Genomic DNA, 25,895 nt, shown 5'->3' on the forward strand with positions numbered 1-25,895 from the left:
CAAGCGAACATGTGCAGAAAGAAGTTTAAAAACCTCCTCGGTGACGTGCGGTCGGATAACTTCAAGGGCCTTCGTAGTCGATGACGGTGCTTGGTGAGGCTGTCTCTGCAGTCTTTTGATAGTTTTCCGCTGTGCTGCTACTTTGGCTTGCAGATGTTTAATGGTTTGCTTGTACTTCATTGATGGAGACATTGTCGCTGGCACACAGGAACGCACTGCAATAAACAAAAAAATTGATGTAAAAGCGAAGAACAACTAATCCCATACGAGCACTTTCCTCGCTCTTTCAGACCCAAGGTGCACAACTTTCTGTGGTACAAAGTTTTCGATTCCACTACCTAAAAACAAACCATTCACAATGTTGATAATGCACAAAAAAAATGAAAATCACTGAGAGCCCACCCAATGCTTAAGCATTGAAATTGGCAAATTTCGCGTTTGCTAATTTCAGAGGCTATGCTTTGTATTGAAGGGGTTGCCTGTTGAGTGAGCGCAAAAAACCTGTCGTTTATAACGGTGCCACTTACGTAGGGTTAATTATAATTACGTTTACACTTTTAAAAACTTTTTTACATTACTTTTGTTGCATATAAGCTTCAAAAACGTAAAAACTTATTTGAAGACACTCCCTACTGAAGTGGCGCCATTACCATAGTTCTAACGACGGCTGCTTCCCAAGTGAGTCTTCTTCTTTCTCTATGAGTGAGCGCCGATAATCCGACAGGCAAGGGAAATCTAGGAGGCTATGGCACGACAAACAGGCGCTCGCGGTGTTTTGGGACGCGTCTTGGCGACTTCACCAAGCGTTAAGTTAGTGCTCAAGGTACTTTTGTGTTCACGGCGATTACGGGGCGCGCACACTGAGCGCATTTGAGGTGCACTGGCGCTTGCGCGACGCTAGAACACCTACCAGGCGACGGGCTGTCACCACAGCGTGTGCGATGGAGGTGGATGTTCCGACGGTCGTCACCAGGCTGTGCACTTCGGTGGCCGCTGGCGCCAAGTCTGACTTGCCACCCAGGGAGCTGAAGAAACTGGCCTTCTCTTTTCTGCTCAAGCTGCACAACAGGGCACCACTGACACACTCGCCAGGTCAGTGGTGGCGACGACCAAGTATCGTGCTAGAGCGTATGTACGTTGAACGAAGCTCCGTGACGGGCATCGCCTCAGTTGCCAATGAATTGAGCGTGTGTTGGGTTGGTACAACGTAAAGTGCGCTTGACACGAGTCACCCGACTCGATCAACGCAAACTAAGTGATTTATTTAAATTACACAAACCTTCCTTTAGTAATGATGCGCGTGCGCGAAAACAGTAAGATTAAATCCTCTTGTGTAGACGAGACTCTTGGCGGGGTAATGTACTATTGTCACGGGATCATGATTGTTGCTGTGCTTGCGCAGAGTTTGAAAAGGACAGTTTAAGTGATTTCAGTAAACCAGTTGCTAGTCTGTGATCACCTTGTCTAGTGTCAGGTACCAAGCACAGTTTATGTTTAGGTAAGTTGCCAACTGGCCTCCCTCTTTTGGCAAAGTTCTGTTTGGCTAGAGTGTACTAGAACAGTGGAGTGCCCGGACCGAGCTCCAAAAAGTGAAGGCCGAACAGGGTCATTCCACTTGTGGCGTTGCGATTGGTAGTCTGCAGTCTGTCGTCGTTTTAAAAGCTGCGCTCGGCTCCGTCGAAGTGGTCGAGGGGGGGAATGCCCGCTTCCCACTCTAAAGACCCAGGTTCAAATTGCAGCTGTGGATGGAGATTTTTTTTTATTCTTAATTTTACTTGCACAGATTTTATGCTTGGCTTTATTTTTTTTAATCTAGTTTCAGGTGCTACGTGTGGTTATGAAAAGTCACGTGAAATAAGAAGAAATTGGACAGCGAGCGTACTAGGGAGCCACCGGTCAAGTCCCAGTACGCTCGATGTCAAATTTCTTCTTCTTTACTTCATATTTTGCTTGACTTTTCGTAACACCATGCAGCAATTGAAGCTAGATTTAGAAAAAAAGCAAACAAATAACCTATACAAGTGAAACTAAGAATTAAAAAAAAAGCTTACAATTCACAGCGATTCGAACCTGGGTCTTCGGAGTGGGAAGCGAGCGTTATACCCCTCGATCACTTCGACAAAGCCGCGCGTAACTCTTAAAAAGACAACACATTGCAGACTACTGATCGCAGCGCCACAAGCGGATTGACCCTGTTTGGGCTTCACTTTTGATGCATGGTGCTGGGGCTGTTCCGAGCACTTGCCTGTTCTAGTACACTCTAGTTTGGCGTTGCATAAGTTAGTTGCCACATTTTGGGGTGGTTGTTGCCCGACTGCCACCAGGTTCGACGAAGAAATTTGCCCCTGTAGTTTTGCCTTTCCCAGGAGGAGTCTGTCTCGTTGGCCGGGCATTTTGCGAGTGCGACGTTGGCCATTTTAATAAACAGAATGAACGTACAACATGCGTTACAGAACTATGGGCACGTTGTTCTGCTGTGTGTGCAGCTGTGCAAACAAAAGGTCGGTCACAATCGTGTCCCAGATTTATGGAATCAAAGCGCAACGATGGGTATTAGTGCATGCTCAAGGGGAACTGAATTTGTCCGCCGCGTTTCAATATGCCTTGGACTTGTGCCGCCAAAGCACGGAATATCTCCGTAGCTGTGCATACCTAGTTAGCTGAGAGACAATAAACATTCATAATTGGAATTTCGGTTGTTTGTGCTTATTGTGGGCGGGGCCCTGCAAGCGACGGCGGCTTGCTGGGCGAGGTTACATTTACAGGTACATGCGAGCCGTGCTTAATTCGCTTCAGCTGCGGCGATAAAGCAGCCCTCTGTGCGTATTTGACATACCCCAATCATCCAGCCTTGGCACGTTTATTCTTCATTTGTACATGAGTCCGAACGATCAGCTGTGCAGAGCTAGACTACCTAGCTACTTCTGAGACAAAATCAGACACGATCAGAAAAGAGAAGCTCACCACCTCTTGCGGCTCTATTCAGTTTCCTAAGAAAGCAGATTTTTGTGTGTAGCTGACTAGGTGCGCACAGCTACGGAGATATTCCGTGCTTCGGCGACACGAGTCCAACATATATTGAAACACAGTGCACAAATTCAGTTCCCCTTGAGCGTGTACTCATTCACATCCTTGCGTGTTGATTCTGTAAATCTAAGACACCATCGTGACCGACCCCTTATGTGCACAGCGGCACACACAGCAAGACACCACGTCCCGACTTCTGCAATGCGTGTTGTAATTCTGTTAATTAAAACACCCAACGTCACACACACACTTGCAAAATGCACCGCGGACAGCACAGAGCCCTCATGAGGAAGGCACAACTACAGGGGCCAATTTTCCTGCTAAATCAGGTGGTAGTTTGGCAACATTGATCCTCTAAAAGTCTGGCAACAACTTATGCAATGCCAATCAGAACCTATTAGATTTCACGGTGACGTAGCATGGCAGTTACTGATCACTTTTCACGTAATATAAAGCACCCTTGCTTTAAGCCCTTCAAGTTCTTGCTGTGGTCTTGGGCATTTCATGTGCTGCCCGACACTGCCCTTGCAAGAAAATCAGCACCTATTATAAAATGAAGTCTACATTGTACTGCAAGGTGTTTAATCGAGTATCACAGGAGAAGGTTGTGCTTTCGAGGTAAAGAGGCAAATGCTGCTTCCCATTTGCTACTGATAATTCACAAATGCTTTGATGCAAAAACATTATTCTTGTAAACCTCCACGATATGCACTTTGTCACAAGCATGGCCCTATTAGTTGGCTCAATCTTCCACCACACAGTATGGCAGAATAAGTTTTCTACAATGACTCAGGTTCCACCTGACCTTCAATATATGTGCTTCGAATTTTCGATGGTTTTGCTCTTGTGCTCCCAATTAACTTTATTAGCTGAATTGGTCGAGCGACGGTCTGTAAAGGCGTTGGTCCTAGTTTTTGAATCGGGACAAACATCTTGGCAACTAGGAGGCTTTCCATCTGTGAAATCCATGTAGATCTTCCTGCGACTATGTGCTATAAGCAAGAGGTTGTCGATTTCTCTTGTACTTTTTCTAGTAAAAAAGTTTAAACACCTATAAGCGTACCGGGAATAACACTGAAGCGATTGTCTCTCCTTAGCCAACTTTTTCGAACAAGACTCTTCTGCATAATATGAGGAGCAGAATAGCTGGGGAAGTGGTCATGGTATCCGCTTGTACTACAAGTACTGAATCAAAAACCTTAGTTGGTGTATGCCACATGGACTGCAATTTTTTTCTGTTCACTAGGTTTCTCAATTACTTGTTTCATCACCGATTCGTGAATTCGTTCCTGTGAACTATTGACTGTTGAGAATTCGGCTGATGTTATCAAAAGATCACTTCTGGTAGCTGAAAAAAAAAGTGGGGAGGGGGGGGGGGGGGGTTTGATACAAAAGTTTGAATGTTTGCTTGCTACAAAACGGGTGTGTGAGCTATAGAATTTGACTAAACTTCTCATCACTCTGTCTTTTATTTGCTAAATTCTCATCAAGTGGGTACCTGCAGCAGGACTTCAGGGTGATTGACAGCAGCAAAAGGCATGTGGTACACTGCCCTGCCTGGTACTGTATGTATATATATATATATATATATATATATATATATATATATATATATATATTATAAGACAATAGCAGCGTTGGAGTCTCGACGGCGTTTATTAGGCCGAATCGCCTGATCAATGCTTCGAACGAAGACGTTTTTGGTGATAATGATTATATACAGATGAAGAAGATGAAGCTCAAACGCTGTGAATATTGTGCTTACACTAATTTCCTTCTCGCGCGCAAGCGGCCAATTTGGTCGCTGTTTATGATGGTGGTGTACGTCGCACGAATGGTTTTAAGCACGACACGTGAACAACCTTCATACCACGAAAATGGCCGTCGGAAAGTATGATAGCAGGTGTTAATCATCGGTAGTTAACAGGAGACGTCTGCTTGACTATAGCATAGGGGCCAATGAAACGTGAGTGAAACTTATCACACAGGACGGGAACCCGCGTTGGGGTCCACAACAGTACTTCATCTCCAGTATTGAAGCGAACTACGCGGTGGACGTCATCGTAGCGAGTCTTCCGCTCTTGTTGGCTTGCCTTTGTATTGAGGCGAGCGCGTCTGTGATGATCAGCCAAGCGAGAGATTAAGTGCTCACTCGATGATGATGACGAGTTCACAGGGACGTCAAAAAAAATGTCGAGCGGAGATGTCAGTTGACAGCCATTGATGAGAAAGAATGGGGAATAGCCCATGGTGCGCTGCGTAGCGGTATTGTACGCAAAAGTCACGAATAGCAGGGTGGTATCCCAGTTGGTGTGGTCGGCGGTGATATACATAGACATCATATCGGTCAAAGTTTGATGAAAGCGCTCTGTGAGGCCGTTAGTCTGGGGATGGTAGCTGGAAGTCATTTTATGAATCGTATTACATGCGTGGAGGACTTGTTCGAGTAGCTTAGAGAGAAACGTCTTGCCGTGGTCGCTCAATAGAATGCGTGATGCATTATGTCTGAGAAAGATTGCCTCCAGAAAGAATGTGCCAATGTCCTCTGCTGATCCTGAAGGAAGTGCAGCTGTTTCAGCGTACTTGTGTTAAGTGGTCAACTGCTGTGACAATCCAGCGCTTCCCGCTAGCTAATATTGGTAGTGGTTCGTAGAGGTCAATGCCAATGACATTAAAGGGAGCGTCGGGACACGGGAGAGATTGTAGAAGACCGGCCGGGGAGGAAGTGGGTCGCTTGCGGCGTTGGCAGAGTGAGCATGACGCAACATATCGCGCTACGCAGGTGGAAAGCCCAGGTTAGGCAAAACGACTGCAGATGCGTTCATAGGTTTTTTGAAAACCGAGATGACCAGCCTTGGGATCATCGTGAAATGCCTCCAAAATCTGCGCCCTCAGGGAACGAGGAGCGACAGGAACCCAGCGCTGTCCTTCGGGGTGAAAGACAAAGGGGTAAAGGATTGAGTTTTCAGTCTTGAAGTTCTACAGCTGTCGATGGGCGCGGGTGTTGGGAGGACGAAAGGAGCCTTGAATGCGCTGCATTATAGAGTGACAGTAAGTGTCCTAGTGTTGGTGGGATGCAAACGTCTTGTTTCCGAAGGCAGAAAGTCGACTGCGGCGAGTGAATGAACTGACAGAGACGCTTTGATGGGTTCACTCACAGTTGGAGACAGGCCAGGAGTGCCTGATGAGGATGTTAAAGGACAGTGGCTAAGGGCATCGGCACCGTTGTGTTTCTTGCCGGATTTGTAGGTAACCTCGAACTGGTATTCTTGGAGACGAAGTATCCAGCTACCGAGACGTCCAGACAAATTCTTCAACATCGACAACCAGCACAAAGCGTGATGGTGAGTGACGACGGTAAAGTGGCGGCCGTGAAGATATGGTCGAAACTTCTGGATGGCCCAGACAACAGCGTGACACTCCTGCTCGGTGATGGTGTAGATTTTCTCTGCTGCTGTGACAGTGCGACTAGCATATGCGATCACACGTTCGCCATAACGCTCTGTTCGTTGCGAAAGTACAGCGCCGAGTCCGTGTCCGCTGGCATCAGTATGGAGGAGAGTGGGTGGGGCGTTACCAAAATGACAAAGCACTGGCTCAGACGTGAGGGCACGTTTCAAGGTGTCAAAAGCCATTTGGCATTCGTCTGACCATACATATAGCGCTCCCGAAGAAAGTAGTTGGTGAAGTGGAGCAGCAATGGTGGTGAAGTCTCGTATAAAAAGCGCCGGAAGTACGACGCAAGGCCAAGAAAGCTGCGGAGCTCTTTGGCGCGTTGCAGCACTGGAAAGTGAAGAACGGTGGTAATCTTGTCGGGATCAGGCCGGATTCCATCTTTGCTGACGAGATTTCCAAGTACTTTAATACTTTTGCTTGCAAAGTGGTACTTTTTGGTGTTGAGCTGAAGGCCAGCAGCTGGGAGACACATCAGAACTTCATCTAGGCGCTGAAAGTGCTGTTCAAATGTTGAAGAAAATATGACTATATCGTCAAGGTAACATAAGCATGTTTTCCACTTAAGGCTCCGCTATACAGTGTCCATCATGCGTTCAAACGTTGCTGGCGCATTGCAGAGGCCGAAAGGCATGACGTTCAATTCGTAAAGTCCGTCGGGTGTGGCAAAGGCTGTTTTTTTCTTGTCACCCTCGTGCATTGGAATTTGCCAATAACTGGAGCGCAGGTCCAGACTCGAAAAATATTCCGCTCCTTGTAAGGAATCTAAGGCATCATCAATGCGAGGCAAGGGATATACGCCTTTTATGGTTACTTTGTTTAATGCACGGTAGTCAACGCAGAATCGCACCGAGCCGTGTTTTTTTCTTATGAGAACGACAGGTGACGACCAAGGGCTTGAGGACGGGCGGATGATGTTTTGCCTGAGCATATCAGCAACATGCTTGTTGGTGATCTCGCGTTTGCTGGAAGAAACACGGTATGGTCGATGGCGGACAACAGAAGTTTCATCGGTGTGTATGCGATGAGCCATTGCAGAAGTCTGGCTTAGAGCAGTGGAATGTACGTCGAAAGAAGATTTATGCTTAGACAACAATGCCAGTAGTTCGTCTGCTTGCGGGGGAGGGAGGTCCGTGCTGATGGCATTGACGAGAGCCGTAGTAGGTGGAGCATCTGTTGGTATTGAACGTGATTGCACCAGACTGTTATCCGAAGCCATTACAGAGATAGGTTGTGTGTCCACGCTGGAAACTACAACAGTGCCCTTGGTAAGCAGAATCGGCTCATCGGGGATATTTAGTACAGTGAGAAAGGCGGTGCAGTTGGAGAAGTGGACGAGACTCAATGAAAGTGCAATCCCTCTGGATAGACAACGGGCTGATGGAGTGACTAGGACGTTACCATGGTCAATGGAGTCAGACATAACCGTGATAACGTGCTCGTGGTTAGGTGGCACAAGGAAGTCATTGGCTGTTCGCAGCCGGTTACGGGATGATTTCGAAGAGATATCATCTGTCTCTCGCATATGCACGAGTCGTTGTCGACAAGAGATAGAAGCAGCAGCATTAGAAAGAAAGTGCCATCCTAAAATAAGCATAAAAGCACAAGAAGCCAACACGGCAAACCAAATATGATGCCAGATCCCATCAATGAAAACTCTAACGGTGCACTGTGCTGATGGCAGTATCTGTGAGTCATTTGCTCTACGCAAGAGAGTGCCAGTATAAGGTGTGGTAACCTTACGTAGACGAGAACACAAATACACATGAATAACAGAAATAGCAGCCCTCGTGTCCACCAATGCTTGAACTGGTACCCCTTCAGCATGCACTAATAACAAATTGGCTGGGCCCTCTGGAGGTCTTGGTGTTTGTTTGAGCAATGCAGCTTTCCCTCCAAAAACTGCACCAGCTAGTTTTCCAAGCGGTAGTCAGAAGTAGGTGCAGCCGGTCTCAGAGGAGATGTTGAGCGTCGCAGAGGTGAAGCGGACCAACGGCGTCCGGGATAGCAGGGGCGAGGTGAGGTGAGTGGAGAAGTCGGAGAGAAGGAACGTGTCGTAGGGCGGCGCTGGTAGTGGTTCGAGGATAGCTCAGAAACCCTTTCGTAAACGCCATAGGCACGGCGATCGTCCTGCTGGGGCTTGCGGCAAAATCGTGAAATATGGCCCCGAATGCCACAATAGTAACATATTGGGCGAGGCGAGCGCCAGGGGGCATAGAGTGCTGGAGCTGTCACAGGCACTGGTACTGGCGCTGGGACAGGTGAGTGTGGTGCAAATGCTGCTACATTGGACTGCGCAAGTACAGGATGCGCATGCTGAACCAAGGCAAGTTGCATGGCAGCAACTTGCGCATACGTCATGGGTGGTGTTGATGGCGTCAGTGTTCGATTGGAGGGCGCCAGCCATGGATGAGAGCTCCTCTTTGATGAGTCCGCACACCAGCAGATGGAGAGTGAGGCCAAGGGGCGGGTGCACATGACAACCCTTGCGCTTGGAAGTTCCTCGTGAATCAGAGTGCGAATCAGCTGTGCAAATCTACATCCGGGGAGAGCCGGCTGTCACTGGCTTCTGGGTAGTCTGGGTGCAATCGAATGGCTTGGAGTTCATCAAGATGCTGACATGTGGTGATGACATCCTCAACGGTGGTGGAGTTTTTAACAGTCAGAGCGTTAAACGCGACATGGCTTATCCCTTTGATGATGTGGCAAACGTGATCAGCTTCTGTCATCGCCGATTTCGCGCGGTGGCAAAGGGCAAGGACGTCTTCAATGTACAAAGTGTATGTCTCACCGGGATGTTGGGCACGCCCACCGAGCTTTCGTTTCGACACTTCGGAATGGATGTTCGGTTTCCCGAAAATCCTAATGACTTGTTGAGCAAAAGTAGGCCAATCCGGGAAGCTGCTCTCGCGGTTAAAAAACCACGTTTTTGCGACATAGGACAGATAGAAGGCGACGTGAAGAAGTTTTTGAGGCTCATCCCATTGGTTATAAACACTGGTCATGTCGTATTCTTTCAGCCATACCTCGACGTCGTCGCGTGGAAGACCAGAGAAGATGGGTGGGTCGCGCTGCCGGTCGTTGACGATCCACGCAGGAATGGTTTGTTCGACAGGGATGCTGAATGTTCCGGGCAGCGGTTTTTGAGCCATGACAGCTGACTCGGGAAGCAAGCGGCGACCGGAACGAAGCTCCAGGGGAACGTGACGTTGGAGAGGACTTGGGGATCGAAGCAGCCGCCACCATTCTGTAAGACAGTAGCAGCGTTGGAGTCTCGACAGCGTTTATTAGGCCGAATCGCCTGATCAACGCTTCGAACGAAGACGTCGTTTTTCGTGATGATTATATACAGATGAAGAAGATGAAGGTCAAACGCTGGGCATATTGTGCTTACAATATATATATATATATATATATATATATATATATATATATATATATATATATATATATATATATATATATATATATACACACACACACAAACACACTCACACACGCACACACACACATTTGAAAACTTCGTTAGATGACATTGGTTGCATACTTTGTGGATCTCATTGAGGCTTGAAAATTGATGAAGGAGGGGTATACCAACATTTCGGCAGGTGGCCTTGTCTTTGCACAATAACACACGTACGAAGCATAATCGTTGGGGGTCAGATTCCCCCTTGTGTTCACACCTTGCAAGTGTCCAGCTTTCAAGAGCCACATTTGAATTGCTTGAGTGTCAAGCATAGCACACTCTCTGTAAAAGAAGCTCTGAATTCTGAAGCTCTTCTGAAGAGTGCAAACCAAGTACGAAAGTGAAATCTTTTTTTGATTTCTAAAGGCACTGAGAACACTGGCTTTGCAAAAATGTTGCAGATTACTTCTGAAATGCTGCAAATTTTTGTTATGCTTGTCTGTAAAATGCAAGCCCGGATCATCTGCCATTATTCATTCATGTTGGCGGTTTGTTGGAAGCTGTTGGCAATGAAGCATGAATATAGTTGCTGGACTATAATTTTGTTAATTAAAAATAACCACGTGGAAATATAGACATGCTTTATAAGCAAGTTATTATGGAATGCTATGTATAGCCGGTATACACATTCAGGATCGAAACTGAATCTAAGGAAAAGGGGCATCTTTGCACGTTAAGACGTAAAAGAGTTAGGCATTTTGCAGGATATTTTAATCTAAGAGAGATACTAGAGCTCACCTACAAGCGACAAACGGAAACTGTCTTTTATTAGCTGCTCAGTGTCATTGGGATCAGCTCCCTGGCGTTGTGCTGAAACCCACGCTCACTTTTATTTATTCTTTCAGAGCATGATTCAAGTTTTTACACTGTTATAACCAAACCTATAGTATCTGTGAGAACACAGCATGACCACCATCGCAAAATATGTGCCACAAAAGTGCAGGAGGGAAGGAAAGAAGGGAGTGGATATTGAAGGAGTACTGGCACGAATTTTAAATATTTTGGGATAGTTGCTGTAAATAAAAACATGGGTTTTGAGAACCCTAAAATGAGTACTACTATGCATGGGGATGCATTGCATATATTTTCAATACTACAATTGTAGTGAATAAGTAAGACGTTGATACCATCAGGTCAGCTATCATCAGCACAAGAAAAAGGCACGAGATCGGCGATCAAGCACTGTCATCTGGGTTCGCCTGCCTTCCTTTAGAGCTACCACCCGCTTGCCGAGTCCTTCAATAAACCCCCTTTACATTTGGTGGATCGTGCTGGGTAACTGCATCACCTACACCCTGGAACTCCGATCCCGCATCCTGCCGTCGACCATGCAAGTTGACGTTGCCCAACAGACAGCACCTATCGCGGCTCCTACTTGCCCCGGCCCGGTTCACCAGCGAGACCCCCCGATCTTTTCGGGCGCCGGAGACCAAGACGTCGAGGACTGGCTGTCGTCCTACGAAAAAGTCAGTGGACGAAACAGGTGGGATGACGCTGCTAAGTTGAGCACCGTCAACTTTTACTTGGCTAATGTGGCGAAACTGTGGTACACAAACCACGAATCCGAGTTCGAGAACTGGGCCACTTTCAAGCAGGCAATATCCTCGGTTTTCGGTCGCCCTGCTGTGCGGAAGTTGCGTGCCGAACAACGCCTGCGCTCACGGGCACAAGAACCTGGCGAAACGTTTACCGCCTATATCGAAGATATACTCGATCTCTGCAAGCGCGTCGATGCTGCAATGAGCGAAAGTGCCAAGATCCAGCACATTATGAAAGGTGTTGATGACGACGTCTTTCAAATGCTCCTGGCGAAGTCTCCTGGCACGGTGTCTGAAGTGGTAATTCTGTGCCAGAACTACGACGAATTGCGACGGCAACGAGCTCTCACCCGTCGTCCATTTCAGCCTAACCAACCTTTCGCTGCACTGGACGTCGTACCTGACCACTCCCGCCTTCTAGCACAAATGAAACACTTTGTGCATGAGGAGGTCGCACGTCAGCTTTTCCTCCTGCCGTTTTGTCAACGCGAAGAGCTCCCACAGCAGCAGCAAGAGCAACCACCGACACCGTTAGCTCCCATGCTCCGACATGCACTGCAGGACCAGATTGCCGAGGCTATGCCAGTGTCCTTTCAGCAGCAAGTTGTCGCCGCGCCTATTACTTATGCTGACGCAGTAAAGAGGCAGCAGCCACACCAGCCCTCGCCGTTCAATGGACTGTCGCATGTCAACGTTCCTACTCGGTCTTCCGTCGCATGGGCTCCTCCTCTCGCTACCACAGCCTCGACTCAGCCATATGCCGCGTGGGCGGCGCCCCTTGCTGCAAATGCCTGGCGAACGCGCGATAACCGGCCGATCTGTTTTGCGTGCGGCGGACCTGGCCATATCTACCGATACTGCCGTCGTCGCGTGCCCGCCTACACAGACGTCCGACCACGAAGCAACTACATGGACCGACCACCTTTTGGTTATGAAAGTTCGGATCGTCAGTCAAACACGTCTTCCCGTGACTATCCAGCAACTTCGTCTCGTCGCTCACCTTCACCCAATCGACGCTCCTTGTCACCCATGCGTCCACGACCAGCCCCTCAAAATGAGGGAAACTAGCCGTCGCAGTTCAAGGGGCAAGAACTGCGCTATTGAAATCTTCAAGTCCTCGCACCTTGCCGTCAAATATCGTCGAAGTTTTTGTAGACGGCGCCCATGCATACGCTCTTGTGGATACCGGTGCCGCTGTGTCTGTTATAGACGCCAAACTTTGACGCAAGCTCCGAAAGGTGACCACGCCGCTTGATATGTTCTTACGTGCAGCAAATGGAGAACCTGTTCGACCTATAGCCGCCTGCACTGCCCGACTCAAAATTGCGGAGGACCACTACATTGTTTAGTTTATCGTCCTTTCCTCGTGCTCTCATGACATCATACTTGGCTGGGATTTCCTATCCCGTAATCGTGCCGTTATAGATTGTGCCCGTTCCGAACTTGAACTGCTTTCGTTCTTCGACCAGCCCTACGACCACACTAATCAAGCCGCGCACAAGCTAGTTGTTAAAGAAGACACTGACATTCCACCGACAACAGCTGTTTTGCTCCCTGTGGTCTCTGACGGCATGCGTGATGAAGTAGCATTTTTCGAGCCATCAAGCCTCTTTCTAAGTCGGAAACCACTTCTGCTCCCTTATTCAGCCCTCTCAATTTCTAATGGAGCCAGTGCTCTCTGCCTTACCAATCCCTTTCCGCATACCATCAAACTGTTTAAAGGCGAGTCTCTTGGATGCGTACAGCCCATTGATAACGGACAAATTTTTACCGTGCCGCAAGAATCATCCCAAAGTGACCTCACCGTCGTCAGTGCTCTTAACCACTCTTATCTACAGGATTCAAAAGTGTTCGATTCGGCGATCGCAGACGGACTGTCACCATCTGAACGATCTGAACTCCTCCAACTGCTGTACCAGTACCGCGAATCTTTCGATGTTGTTCAACCTTCACTTGGCCGCACTTCTACCACTATACATTACATCGATACCGGCTACCATGCGCCACTACGACAGCGACCATATCGTGTTTCAGCGGCGGAACGCCAAGTTATTACCGAACAGGTGAACGATATGCTGCAACGTGGCGTCATTCAACCTTCACAAAGTCCATGGGCCTCACCTGTAGTGCTCGTTAAAAAAAAGGATGGTTCTGTTCGCTTCTGCATGGATTACCGGCGCCTAAATAAGATCACTCGAAGAGACCTGTATCCTTTACCCAGGATTGACGATGCCCTTGATACTTTACAAGGTGCCGAGTTTTTTTCATCATTAGATTTGCGCTCAGGGTACTGGCAGGTCCCCCTTGCAGATGCCGATCGACCAAAAACAACCTTCGTGACACCGGACGGTCTGTATGAGTTTAATGTCATGCCCTTCAGCCTCTGCAATGCGCCTGCCACCTTCGAGCGCATGATGGACTCGGATCTTCGGGGTTTAAAATGGTAAACCTGTCTCTGCTATCTCGACGATATAGTCGTCTTTGCGCCAGACTTTGGAACACATCTCGAGCGCCTCAAACACGTCCTCACGTGCCTGAAGAATGCTCAGCTCCAACTCAACCTCAAGAAGTGTCACTTCGCTGCTCGGCAACTTACGATTCTCGGGCACGTCGTATCAAAGGACGGTATACTTCCAGACCAGGCTAAGTTACGTGCTGTCGCCGGCTTCCCCAAACCAACGACTATGAAGCAGTTACGGAGCTTCGTGGGGTTATGCTCCTACTTTCGCCGGTTCGTGCACAACTTCGCCTCTATCATTGCGCCTTTGACCAAACTTATAGGCAGCACCACTGATATTTCGTCATGGTCTTCTGAGTGTGACCAAGCCTTCTGTACCCTTCGTCGTCTCCTCACTTCGCCACCAATACTGCGTCACTACGATCCTACGGCAGCAACTGAGGTCCACACCGACGCCAGTGGTGTCGGCCTCGGTGCGGTTCTCGCGCAACGCAAGTCTGGATTCGCCGAGTATGTCGTCGCCTACGCCAGCAGAACTCTTACCAAGGCTGAATCAAACTAGAGTCACCGAGAAGGAATGCTTGGCGATCGTTTGGGCGCTTGTCAAGTTTTGCCCATACCTTTATGGCCGTGCTTTTGATGTAGTAACGGACCACCACGCATTATGCTGGTTATCTTCGCTTAAGGACCCATCGGGTCGTCTTGCCCGTTGGGCTCTTCGGCTTCAAGAATATGACATTCGCGTGGTATATCGTTCCGGCCACAAGCATGCCGATGCTGATGCACTGTCACGATCTCCCCTATCCCCGGACATCGCATCTGTTTCCTCGGACAACACGTTGTCAGCGCTTGACGAGGACACCATCTCTTCTGCACAACGCAATGACCCATGGATCGCTTCGCTTCTTGACGCGTTATCCGAGGCACCGACACTTCCAACCACTCGAACACTGCGCCGCCAGGCTCCGCACTTCAGTATTCGGAATGGCCTTTTGTACCGCCGCAACTATTCAGCAGATGGTAGGAAATGGCTACTAGTCATTCCCCGAACGCTGCGCTCTACCATCTGCGCGCCGTTTCATTCCGACCCGCAATGTGCTCACGCCGGTGTTTTCAAGACCTACGAGCGCCTACGAAAAAGGTATTACTGGCGCGGAATGTTTACCTTCGTCCGCCAGTTCATTCGCGGCTGCCACGAATGTCAGCGGCGGAAAAGCCTGCCACATCCTGCTACAGGTTCATTGCAGCCACTTCCATGCCCAGACCGCCCATTCGACCGAGTAGGAATTGACCTCTACGGACCACTACCATTAACAACAGCAGGCATCCGATGGGCTATCGTGGCAGTGGATCATCTAACACGGTACGCTGAAACTGCTGCTCTCCCCACAGCTGCAGCACAAGACGTCGCAACTTTCATACTCAATCGTTTTGTGCTTCGTCATGGTCCTCCTCGAGAACTCCTCAGTGACCGAGGGCGTGTTTTCCTCTCCGATGTAATACAAGCACTTCTTCAACAGTGTCATATGGTTCACCGGAAGAGTACAGCCTACCACCCACAGACGAACGGCTTGACTGAGCGGTTTAATCGTACTCTGGGGGACATGCTCGCTACGCATGTCGCTTCTGATCAAACAAACTGGGACCTCGTTCTCCCATTTGTTACATACGCATATAACACCGCTACGCAAGTCACTACCGGGTTTTCCCCATTTTTTCTCCTGTACGGTCGCGAACCATCACACACCATCGACACTTTACTGCCATACTCGCCAGATCCCTCCGAATACAAGCCTGTCTCGGAAGCCGCTCGTTACGCAGAAGAGTGCCGCAAGCTAGCCAAGCGGCTTACTACATCCGAGCAACAGCACCAGAAGGAGATCCGTGACGACGACCATCGTTCTGCACCAACGTTCGTTCCTGGAGCACTTGTATGGCTTCATGTACCGCCCTGCGCCCCTGGTGTATCGCCCAAGCTACTCTCCAATTATCATGGTCCCTACCGCGTGGTCGAGCGTACTTCACCCGTGAACTACGCCATTGAACCCCTCACGCCATTGAGCGACCGTCGTCGGCGTGGACGTGATATCGTTCACGTAAACCGTCTGAAGCTGTACTTTGACCCGCTTGTCCCCACGTGTTAGATCGCCAGGATGGCTTCAACTTTTTCGCCGGGGGTAATTGTAGTGAATAAGAAAGACTTTGATACCATCAGGTCAGCTATCATCAGCACAAGAAAAAGGCACGAGATCGGCGATCAAGCACCGTCATCTGGGTTCGCCTGCCTTCCTTTAGAGCTACCACCCGCTTGCTGAGTCCTTCAATAAACCCCCTTTACACAATCTTAAAAAGTCTCTTTCGGTTTCGATATCAATGGGGTGGCTTCTTCGTGACGTGCCATGTCAGTGTGACTTCACGGGAAGACAGTAATTTGTGATGTATTAACGGCAGGTCTGCCATTTGCTCGAAGTACATGAAACGAGCTATGAATGCACTGTCCCCAGTCACAGTAATTTCTGCAATTGAAGCTGCGTACAGAATGCAGAGTTTGCAAACTCAGTGAAACTGAGTTGACTCGTGCGAATAGTGTACATTGCAGTGGGGCTGGTGCTTAGCAACAGAAACTTTAAAATCGAAGAAAATATTTTATACCTGTTCGCACACTCCAGTGTGTGCATAGCGTTGACACTGCATATCAAGGAAACGATAAAATGTCCATTTTGCAATGTCTCAAAATCGTGTCAGTACTTCATCAAGTTGGCATGTTGAATCGTGTGACTGAAGGCCAAACATGTCAGTGCATGCTGTTGTGCTTTCTCTTCATTGACCCTGAAGATTGTTATTGATGCTCCTCATGAGCTGAAGAATGCTCTCGTGGCAACGCAGGCTTGACTGCTATGTTTTATTTATTTTTTCTCTTAGTTTTATGAAGCCCTGTAAGGTGTGTTTTTCACTCAATGGTGACAGTGCCGCAGTTTCAAAGCTCAGAGGTCCAACACGTGCGAGAGTCAACCTTTATTCTATTGCCCACATGACTGCTTGTTCTCATCCAAGGTGTAAGACTCGCACTCGCAAACACCTTCACTTGTGAAGTTACCATTATAAGCACCAGAAGTCGGTACATTAATCTTACAAACTTCTGTACTACACTCAGAAGTTTCCATCAGCACTGTGCATGCTATGAGGCCCCTTTAACCAATAAGAAGGGCAATTGGAATCTCTACATGTATTCATTCGTGTGCGTGTCATCTGCTAAGCGTCCTCCTGGGATCTGCGTACACATGTTTGGAAAGCAGATGGTAGCGCTGAAAAAAAAAAATGGAACATGGCTGCACACAGTGACGTTGGTGGCCTCCGTCTCGAGTTTATCACATCATTGTTGTGCACTCTGTGGCACATAAGTTCCAAACTGACGCTTGTGTTTGTTTAGATTTATGTTTTGGCGCTCTGACTGCTATGTATTCGTGACTACACTGCACTATTTCTATGGGCTGTTATCAAATTCTCAATGCGTTAGGCTCTGCAGGAGTTAAAAAAAAAACTTATCTCGCCAATGAAAACAGAGCCTACGTGGTCTTAAGTGGAATGGTACTAAACAATAGCTCATTACATTATTAATTTGTTGCTGTGAATGCTTTGGGTGAGCAACAAGGGCAAGTTTGGATCAAAGTGGACGGTCGAGTCTGCATGGTTGCTGCCATGTTTATTTTGAAACCACATTTACCAACATTTACTGATACAATAACGAAAGAAATGTGACGTAAAAATAATGTTGAATAAACATATTACTTATTGATGTGCAGCAGCAGATGTCAAACTAGGGAAAATATCTTGACCTTTCTAATCGCTATGTAATTATTATATCCAGAACAATATTTTCCTGCACACACCCCGTAGCTTTGGCAGTGCTGAGTGGTAGTGGTGAGAAGGAGTGTAGTTAAAATGTCCACATGGTCTAATGTTGACTTGTAAAAAGCAATGCATTGGGAAAACGGGACAGTCTGTTGGTGTTAAACAGTCATCATACGTGCACACAGTGAATAAATTGCTGACGATACTTCAGTCTAGCTTGTGGTTCTCAAGAGATAGTAAATAGGAAGAATTATATCTTATTTATAAAGTTAATACACCCCAGCCAATAGCTATAAGCATTTCAAAAAAAGCTTTTGAATCAATCGCTACAATGGACACAGTGAAAACCAGTGGGTAAGTACTTAAACCTTGTTGTATCTGAGAATTTTGTGCCATTCTGATCAGTATAGAATTATTGCTACTGCCAACTGTTGACAGGTGTGCTTTTACCCTATTGAGCTGGAAAAAATAACACAAGGCAAGCATGTGCTGCCGTGGTTGTGGCTTGCACAGACTGTGCACTTTTATTGTCTTCAGGTACGTGGCCCGTGGAAGACCGCATTGCAGCTGAGGCCTTTGCATGGCACCTGCAAGGGAGGCAGTGTGAAGCACTGCAACTCAGGGAATGCCTCGCTCGGCTCAAGAAGCACCATTACTCATGTAAGTGCTGATATTTGTGGCTTGTTTAGTGCACTTGACGATAATGTAGAGACTGTTGATACATCGTAACACCCTTTCGCTTCTGTAATAAAAGAGGAAATAAATTGGGGGCTGTGTGGTAGAACACCCCCATGCCACGTAAATGAGCCTGGTTCAATCCCCACTCAGACCCGGAATTTTTTTATTATTTATCGGCAACCTCATCGATTTTGAGGTCACACACATGATAATTTTTTGCTCAGAACTAGCAATGCCGACAACGATGCCAGAATTTCATTGAAACGAGCTCTTTAGTGCTATTGCGCCAAACATGCCAAAATCGCCTAAATTTTTTTTTTTTTTTTTGCACTCAGTTTGTAGAGGTCTTTTCTGTAAATAAATGGTACCATTTTTTTTAAATCAACGTAGTTCTTTTAATTCACTAGTTACCTTAAAGGTATAACTCAAAGGTCACTTCACCGCGTGGGTGTAGAGGGTAGATGGCGATAAAATGGAAGCTGAGACACAAATGTCCCAACCTGGACAGATGTGGCTGCTTAATGTCAAGAAGTACCAGTATGACCAGTCTAGTCTTTATTGGTTTTGTACAAGATCAATTTTCGTTGATGAAGAGCTTAGTCGTTAATAATCTTGTTATAAAATATCTTGGCAACTATACCTGGCAGTGAGGAGGCCAAGGTTCTGTGCACCCCAAATCGCTTGTTTACTTTCCTCGGAAGGTAATCACAAGTAAAAGGGCCCTAAACACGTGTGATGCAGTGGAATGGGGCGATGGCATGTGAGGCCCTGATGGTGCGCATATACGCCACGTTAATAACATGTGGGATCGGTTGAAAGAAAGGCCGTGCTGCGCGAAAATCCCCAAACCCCAGAAGGTGAGGTGGAATTTTCTTGTGGAGGGCCGAACTAAGGAGGTCGAGGCAGGCAGCATTGCTCTCGCGGCAAAGGCTCTGGTAACCCGGGTCTGAGGGTAGCAGCCTGAGGGTACGGAAAAGCAGTTGTCGATCTTGGCAGACAGAGAGGTGTTCTCTGGCCCTGCAGCGCCTGGCAATAGTGATTCCTGAGACACCTGCTACTTTTGACCTTCACAGGACCTGACTGACTGTCATCAGAGTGCAACGTTGATGGGTAGGCCTAACCTGTCTAGGCCCATCACAAGTGGGTTACAAGCGAAGATAAGGGTATTGTCAGGCGGGCCCATGACGACTGGGAGACGTCTGCAAGGACTTTAATAATGGGAAACTTTGTTATAATTGAGAACCGCCACCACGAGCTGTAAGAAGGTTCGAATGGAGAGAGAGTGTATATGACTATAAACTGGCTAGGGCTAGAGGCGTTGTCCACTCAGCGTTGGTACATGCCAGGGAAGAGGAGCATGTTGACTGCGCGTTGCAGCAGTTGGCTGCTCTGCTGGTCGACTCGGTTAGGCGACGCTAGCAAGAACTCTGCGGCGCTTGCCCTCCTTAATCTTTTCAACAACAATATGCTTCCAACCTTGCTGTGCCGGCAGCCCTTCTGAGTTCTGCGGTCATCTTGCCAATTCTACCGGGTCATAATTCAACTTCACGAGCAGCGACGATCCCTGCCCAGATGGCGAGTGTAGTGTGCTCACTTGGGCTGCACCTGTTAGTGTCTAGCTGGCCGTGCTCCTGAGGTGCCTGCTCCTGCGGTGTTTCCAATGGTTGGACATACCAGTCTCTACATGCTTCGACTGGGAGTACTTCTACTGCAAGGATGGCTGTTTTGGTCAGGTCTACTGCTGCTGACCATACATTACCTGCTTGCATCTCAGCTGTCCATCTTTTAGTGGTGTTTGCTGCTCCCATTTTGCTTGCTGCTTCTTTTGCACTGGCTGTGCTTCGATCGGCTGGTGGTGGTCTCCGGGATGCTGTTTCTGTTCTCGGTTCGCCAGAGGTGCATCCGCGGAGCGTGCCGGCCGGGATTTCGGAGGTGGCCCCTGTTCTGTGTGCGGCAGGAGTGCTTCTGCCGGTCGCATCTGTGCCAGCCGTGCGTGTTCTTGTTCTTTGTGCGGCGCCTGCATCGGTGGTGCCGAGCCGTGTCCCATTGGAGCTTCATCGTATGCTTGTTCCGGGCCCTACTGTGCCGAAATTTCACTGGATAGAAAGCATATGGGCCAATTCTTTCGCTCCACCAGACAGCTATGGGCAGCGACAGGCGTCCGCACTGTAGACACAAACAGGACAGTGACTATGGGGACATCCTGTCTCAGGGGAGGGGATGATGTGTTGTTACATTTGTCTGTGCATTAATGTTGTATTTTAGCTATGCATGCTGTATACAATTTCATTCTTATTAAGAATTGGTCATTCTTATTAAGAATTGTGTTGTCTGGTAGGATTCTGAATGTTCTTTTATTCAAAAGGGATTGATGTGGTATCTGGGTTTCGGTTACAGTTCCACTTTCGGAAATGGTGCTTTGGCCCCACAGAGGGTGCTGTACAATTGTTGATTGATTGATTAATATGTGGGGTTTAACGTCCCAAAACCATCATATGATTATGAGAGACGCCGTAGTGGAGGGCTACGGAAATTTCGACTACCTGGTGTTCTTAATGTGCACCCAAATCTGAGCACACAAGCCTACGGCATTTTCGCCTCCATCGAAAATGCAGCCGCCGCCGCAGCCGGGATTTGATCTCGCGATCTGTGGGTCAGCAGCTGAGACCACCGCGGCGGAGCTGTGTTATACATAGTAAAGGAAGAGTTCCCGCCCGGGTCTTGTATGTGCCACTTTCTTTATTCTTCCGGCCAGTGCTTTGAGCGTTGGGCCTCGTGTTCTTGGTGCGTTGGGTCCAACGCACAATACAACCTCTGGGGACGAGGCGACGAATTCATGTGCATCGGGCTGAAGGTGGGCATACGACCATTGCTAGTAGCGCTACCAAGCTTAGCACCCGCGATACTGCCCTAAAGATATTAAATTTTCTGCGGATCACCAGTTCGTGACCACTGAGAGCATGCATACTCCATCGGTTCTACCGTCCACCGGTTCAGCTACCTTCCCCCACCGGGATGTTTGGTGCAATAACTTGCTTCTGTTCCTGCTGGCCCATGTAATTCTATGGTCTGGAAACTTTTGACGACCCCTGTGTGTCATGCCTTTGCGCAAATGTTTTCACGTAACATGCACTGTTTTTTTTTAATGCCAATGTCACATAGAAGCAGGTCATTTCACTACTATTGGCTGTTCTGCTGCTACGTCTGACTGAATAAATACCACTGTTCTGCCACAATGACTCCTGGTGCTGCATGTCAAACTTTTCTGCCACTTACAGCACCGAATAGGGCAGAAAGAAAGTGCTGTGCCAGCTAGTTCGACTGCACTATTGTGGGCAACCTCATCACTCATCACCTCCAATGCCTCATCACTCATCACTTTCCAAACCTCATCACTTTCCAATGCAGGAGCAGTGCCTTTGTAGCATTGTAGCCTGCGGTGCACGAAACAGGGCATCAATACACCACGATAGTTTTTGCAGTATCTTATTTTAGTTTGCATTATTACTAAAATACAAATGAAGTTTGCTGAGACATTTTAGTGGCTTAGTTAACTGGGCTTTCTGATAAATGCTGGGTGACTGAGCGTAAAAGAAAATCACATGCTAAATGAAAAATTAGTGCTGTTTCTTCGTATGCAGTCTTGCTGCTGTGTTTCATTGTGGGTATGATACTGAAGGAATCGCTAAACCTGATGAATGTATTGGGACTCCCTGTCAGGATTGAAAGTTGATAGGTTGACAGCAAAATAAAAATTCAGATACCGGTCACCTTATGGCATTGACAGTCAGACTTATTTTGGTGTGTTAAAAATTTACTGAAAATAACTTCAACGAGTTTTGGATGAGTAATGATAGATGTGCGCAGCCGAGGTGCGAGTGTGCCTGGAATTCCTGCTTCACCTGGCTCACAGTGGGGCCATCAATGCAAGGCGACGGCTCTTCGAGCTGCCTCCCTACGGGCCAGCCAAGGAACAGGTGAGCCTAAGTTGATTGTCACTAGGCGGGGATTTCTTAAACAATCTCGTGATTCTTATCCACCAAAGCTCGTGAATATACAATGTTGTGCCACTGCTTGCATGTGAGTGCATTTCTGAAGATGGCCATGCAATTCCTATAGAAACAACACACAGAACTTTCAATGAAGTTTTGTTTCCTGGTAACTTGAAGTGACTTGCCATTTTTCGCAAGTGTTCACCCTTGGAACATTTCGTTCACTTGTGGATCGATACATTCTGTAGTTCGATCAGCTTGACCCAAAGCTAAATACATGTTAAAGAACTTCTTAATCTGGGGTATCTTGAGCGATGTGTATGTGTGGAATCGCACGTCACGTCATCTGCAAAATATCAACTGAGAATGTAAGATGGATTATATAAAACAATTTTTAATGTGTATGCTGCACAACTGAGCAGGAGATTCAGCATCAAGTGATATCGACAACAACTTGATTCTAGTGTAAACTCTAGGTATGTGCAAATATTCAAAGAGTCTAAATATTCAAGCAAGGATTAAAGTATTGAAATCGGCTTCAAAATGAATTCAATTTATTATAAAATTTTAAAATATTAGAAATGATTGAATAGACATACATAAACTGCATGTTACTCCCTCCGAAAGGAGTTTCACTGCATTGGAAGGGTGTGGAACTGTGAATGCACATTTCGAGGCAAACTCTGCACTGTCGCGAAGGCCCACCTTAAGGTGAAATGAACATCGTATTTCCACATTGACTCAAATTTTAAATGCAAATCAGCTCTTTGATTAGCCTGTGTAGCGCTGTTCCTTCGTACAACGTGTCGCGCACTGCAGGTGTTGGCGCAGTGTCAAGTAAGTTGCACCGCTGCTGCACGTTTATGTCAGCCTACGCTCGCAGTGCGCACTGACGTCACTCTCTCCTTCGCCTGCCAAGCGCTTGCCGCAGCACCCACAGTGCCTGCAGTGACCGCTGCTCGCTACACAGCTGACTCATCAGCTCACGTGTAGTAAACCTGACACGTGCCTAACGTACGCATTGAAACATGTCTGTGTCACCTGCACGACCATCCTTCTTGAGCCATCGCTTCAAACAAATCTTTCAGTGCTCACTGCAGCACCCACGTTAGCGCCGTTCAGCCTGGGACACCACCCGTGCGTAAAGCTGCTGCTTGAAATCCAATCAGGGTTCCTTATGCCAGCCATCACTTGAAATGAATTTTCCAGCACTCACCATGGCACCCGCGTTAGCACGTTCAGCAGAACCGCGACGTTGCTGCTTCGCATCCCATCAAGGATTCTTCTTGGCGATGGTTCAAGTTTTTTTTAATTTTAAAAGCTTGTTATATCGGCTTACATTCTCCAAGTGTAGTAAATTTTAAAATGTTATGTATTTTAGAGATAATCACTTGCATTTTACTAAAAGTAAATGCCTACTAGTATTCATTGTTGCTTACACTTTGTTTGAACCTAAAAAAAGGACATTTGTGCATGCCTTGTTTCAATTTTTTTAAATATATTGTCAAGGTTAGTTGGGTGACAACTATTATGGTAATTAATATGTGATATATGCTATTTGGATTCAATTCAAAGTTATTCGACCAAATCACTATTCACTGCTAATTTAGTTCGAAGCTGAAATTTACTACTCACACGTGCCTCTATGTTGACACTCTTTGCACTCTTTTCAGCGCGGTACTTGTCGGCATTGATAGTTGTTCATGCTATACATGCACCACTGTTTTCTGTGCCCACGTGACCAACTGCGCTTACAGAATAACCACCCTGGTCTGGCCCCTTTTAATGCTCTCAGTCTGGCACTCGTGCTAACAAGGTTTTGCAGTCATGATGAGAAGGTCATTAGATGCTCATTGCAAGAGAATACACTATTTACTCGCATGATAGGCATACCCCGAACTTGGCCATGATCAGTATTTTTGTACTGTATTTGCACAGTTGCAATTCGATGCCCTCTTACGTTTTCTGAAGCAAAGAAAAAAAAAAAGAAAGACCGCAGAAGCACTGTGTGAGCTCGTCAAGTGAGGAAGAAGGGCGGTTGCCTGGGCGTTGAAGTAACCGTTAAGTACACAGGGATTCTATTCCTGCGTCAAATGTGCCAAACTGATACAAACGAGAATGCTTGCGCAATTCTGATAAAAATCTTGAAAATTGCGCCAAAATGCACCGAATGGCTCTCGCGGGCCTTGCTGGTGTCAGCCAGCGCCGCCACCACAACCTACAACGGGGTCTGAGGGCTCCCATTCCTCTGTGGCAACGATGAAACTATGAGAAGTGCAGCGGAGGACATCTAGCGGCAACATGCGCAGTACGGATTGAGTGGTAGCGGAGATAGTGGTGTTGTAACTTCGGAAGTGAAGCGGGCAGTGCGCTAGTGAATCGATTGCTGCTGCCTCGGCTCGCCAGCACCAACGACTGTTGGACGACTCTTCATTACTACTACGCGCGTGTGCCGTCAGCGGTGGGATATGATGCGATGAAGAAAGGTAAGTTTCTGTTATTGACATTTTCTCTTAAGTGTGGCGTGGGGCACCTGTACTGTTGTTACCTGATCGGCTCGGGCCAGACCAGATTTGTGCATGGTGCGAATGACAGGGCCTTAATTTTTTTAAGTGAGCATTTCTTGTTTCGCCGTCGAATTTGTGTTTTAATCTTCCATATCTTCTCTCTTTTCCACAGCTCGGACTACCAGCTTTAATGCATCGGTGCTGGAAGATCTTGACAGCAATGACAGCAATGAATTTCAAACCGTTTTCCAAAAAGAAGAGCCCTTTGTTCTCATTGTACACTCGGAGTGTATTGGGCTAGTAAAAAAGCTGCTGAGCCGCTTTGTTCATTTTGTTTATTTGATACCCACAGCACCATAAGGCATTACAGTTCAATACAGTTCAATGAGCTCAATTTGCGGCAAGTACAGTACAGCCTATCCAGATAGTAGGAAGTACACTGAATACACAACATAACGAAGATTGACAAAAATGTACGAAAAATGCCAACGGGTAACATACAATAAGACGAAAACAAATACAATATGTGTACCGCACAACAAAACCCCCATCATCAACTGAACAATTCACTTGACTCTAACAAAGGAAAAAATGAATCACCACCAACAGCGACAATGATCGCTGAAGGTAGTCGATTGCACTGGGAAACAGTTTTAGGGAAAAAGAATTACTGAACGCTACTGTCTTACATCGGTAGTCTCACACTTTGTAAGTGTGATCGACTCGTCCAGACACGTAATGAGGTGGAAAGATGTAACTGTCACGAGGAATACAAATTCGAGATAAGTATACATCATGGAAAAGCTTCAGACGCTGCTTAGCCCAGCGTGTGACCAACTGTTCCCATCCTAAAGCTTGCTTGCAGCGCGTCATGCTAAAGTTGTGGCTCTTAACAATGTTTCCCAGGACATAACGGGCACCCAT

At 47.3% G+C, this 25,895-nt stretch overlaps 1 protein-coding gene across 1 annotated transcript; it reads left to right on the top strand.

Moving 5' to 3' along the window:
* Nucleotides 1-716: 716 nt before the first annotated feature.
* LOC142771488 (uncharacterized) lies at nucleotides 717-25,298 on the top strand. Its single transcript, XM_075872987.1, has 4 exons — nucleotides 717-1,092; nucleotides 18,308-18,454; nucleotides 22,340-22,449; nucleotides 25,144-25,298. The coding sequence occupies exons 1-4, from the start codon at nucleotides 942-944 to the stop codon at nucleotides 25,270-25,272; spliced, it is 537 nt and encodes a 178-aa protein (XP_075729102.1). The 5' UTR covers nucleotides 717-941; the 3' UTR covers nucleotides 25,273-25,298.
* Nucleotides 25,299-25,895: the final 597 nt, after the last annotated feature.

The sequence above is a fragment of the Rhipicephalus microplus genome, chromosome 9 (assembly GCF_043290135.1).
Source record: "Rhipicephalus microplus isolate Deutch F79 chromosome 9, USDA_Rmic, whole genome shotgun sequence".
Lineage (NCBI taxonomy): Eukaryota > Metazoa > Arthropoda > Arachnida > Ixodida > Ixodidae > Rhipicephalus > Rhipicephalus microplus.

What these genes read in the sequence shown, in the direction of transcription:
- LOC142771488 (XM_075872987.1), top strand. Translation starts at nt 942, where the DNA reads ATGGAGGTGGATGTTCCGACGGTCGTCACCAGGCTGTGCACTTCGGTG. An exon ending in CAAGAAGCACCATTACTCAT is followed by an intron (nt 18,455 to 22,339) that starts GTAAGTGCTGAT and finishes AGATGTGCGCAG; the next exon opens with CCGAGGTGCGAGTGTGCCTG. An exon ending in ACGGGCCAGCCAAGGAACAG is followed by an intron (nt 22,450 to 25,143) that starts GTGAGCCTAAGT and finishes TCTTTTCCACAG; the next exon opens with CTCGGACTACCAGCTTTAAT.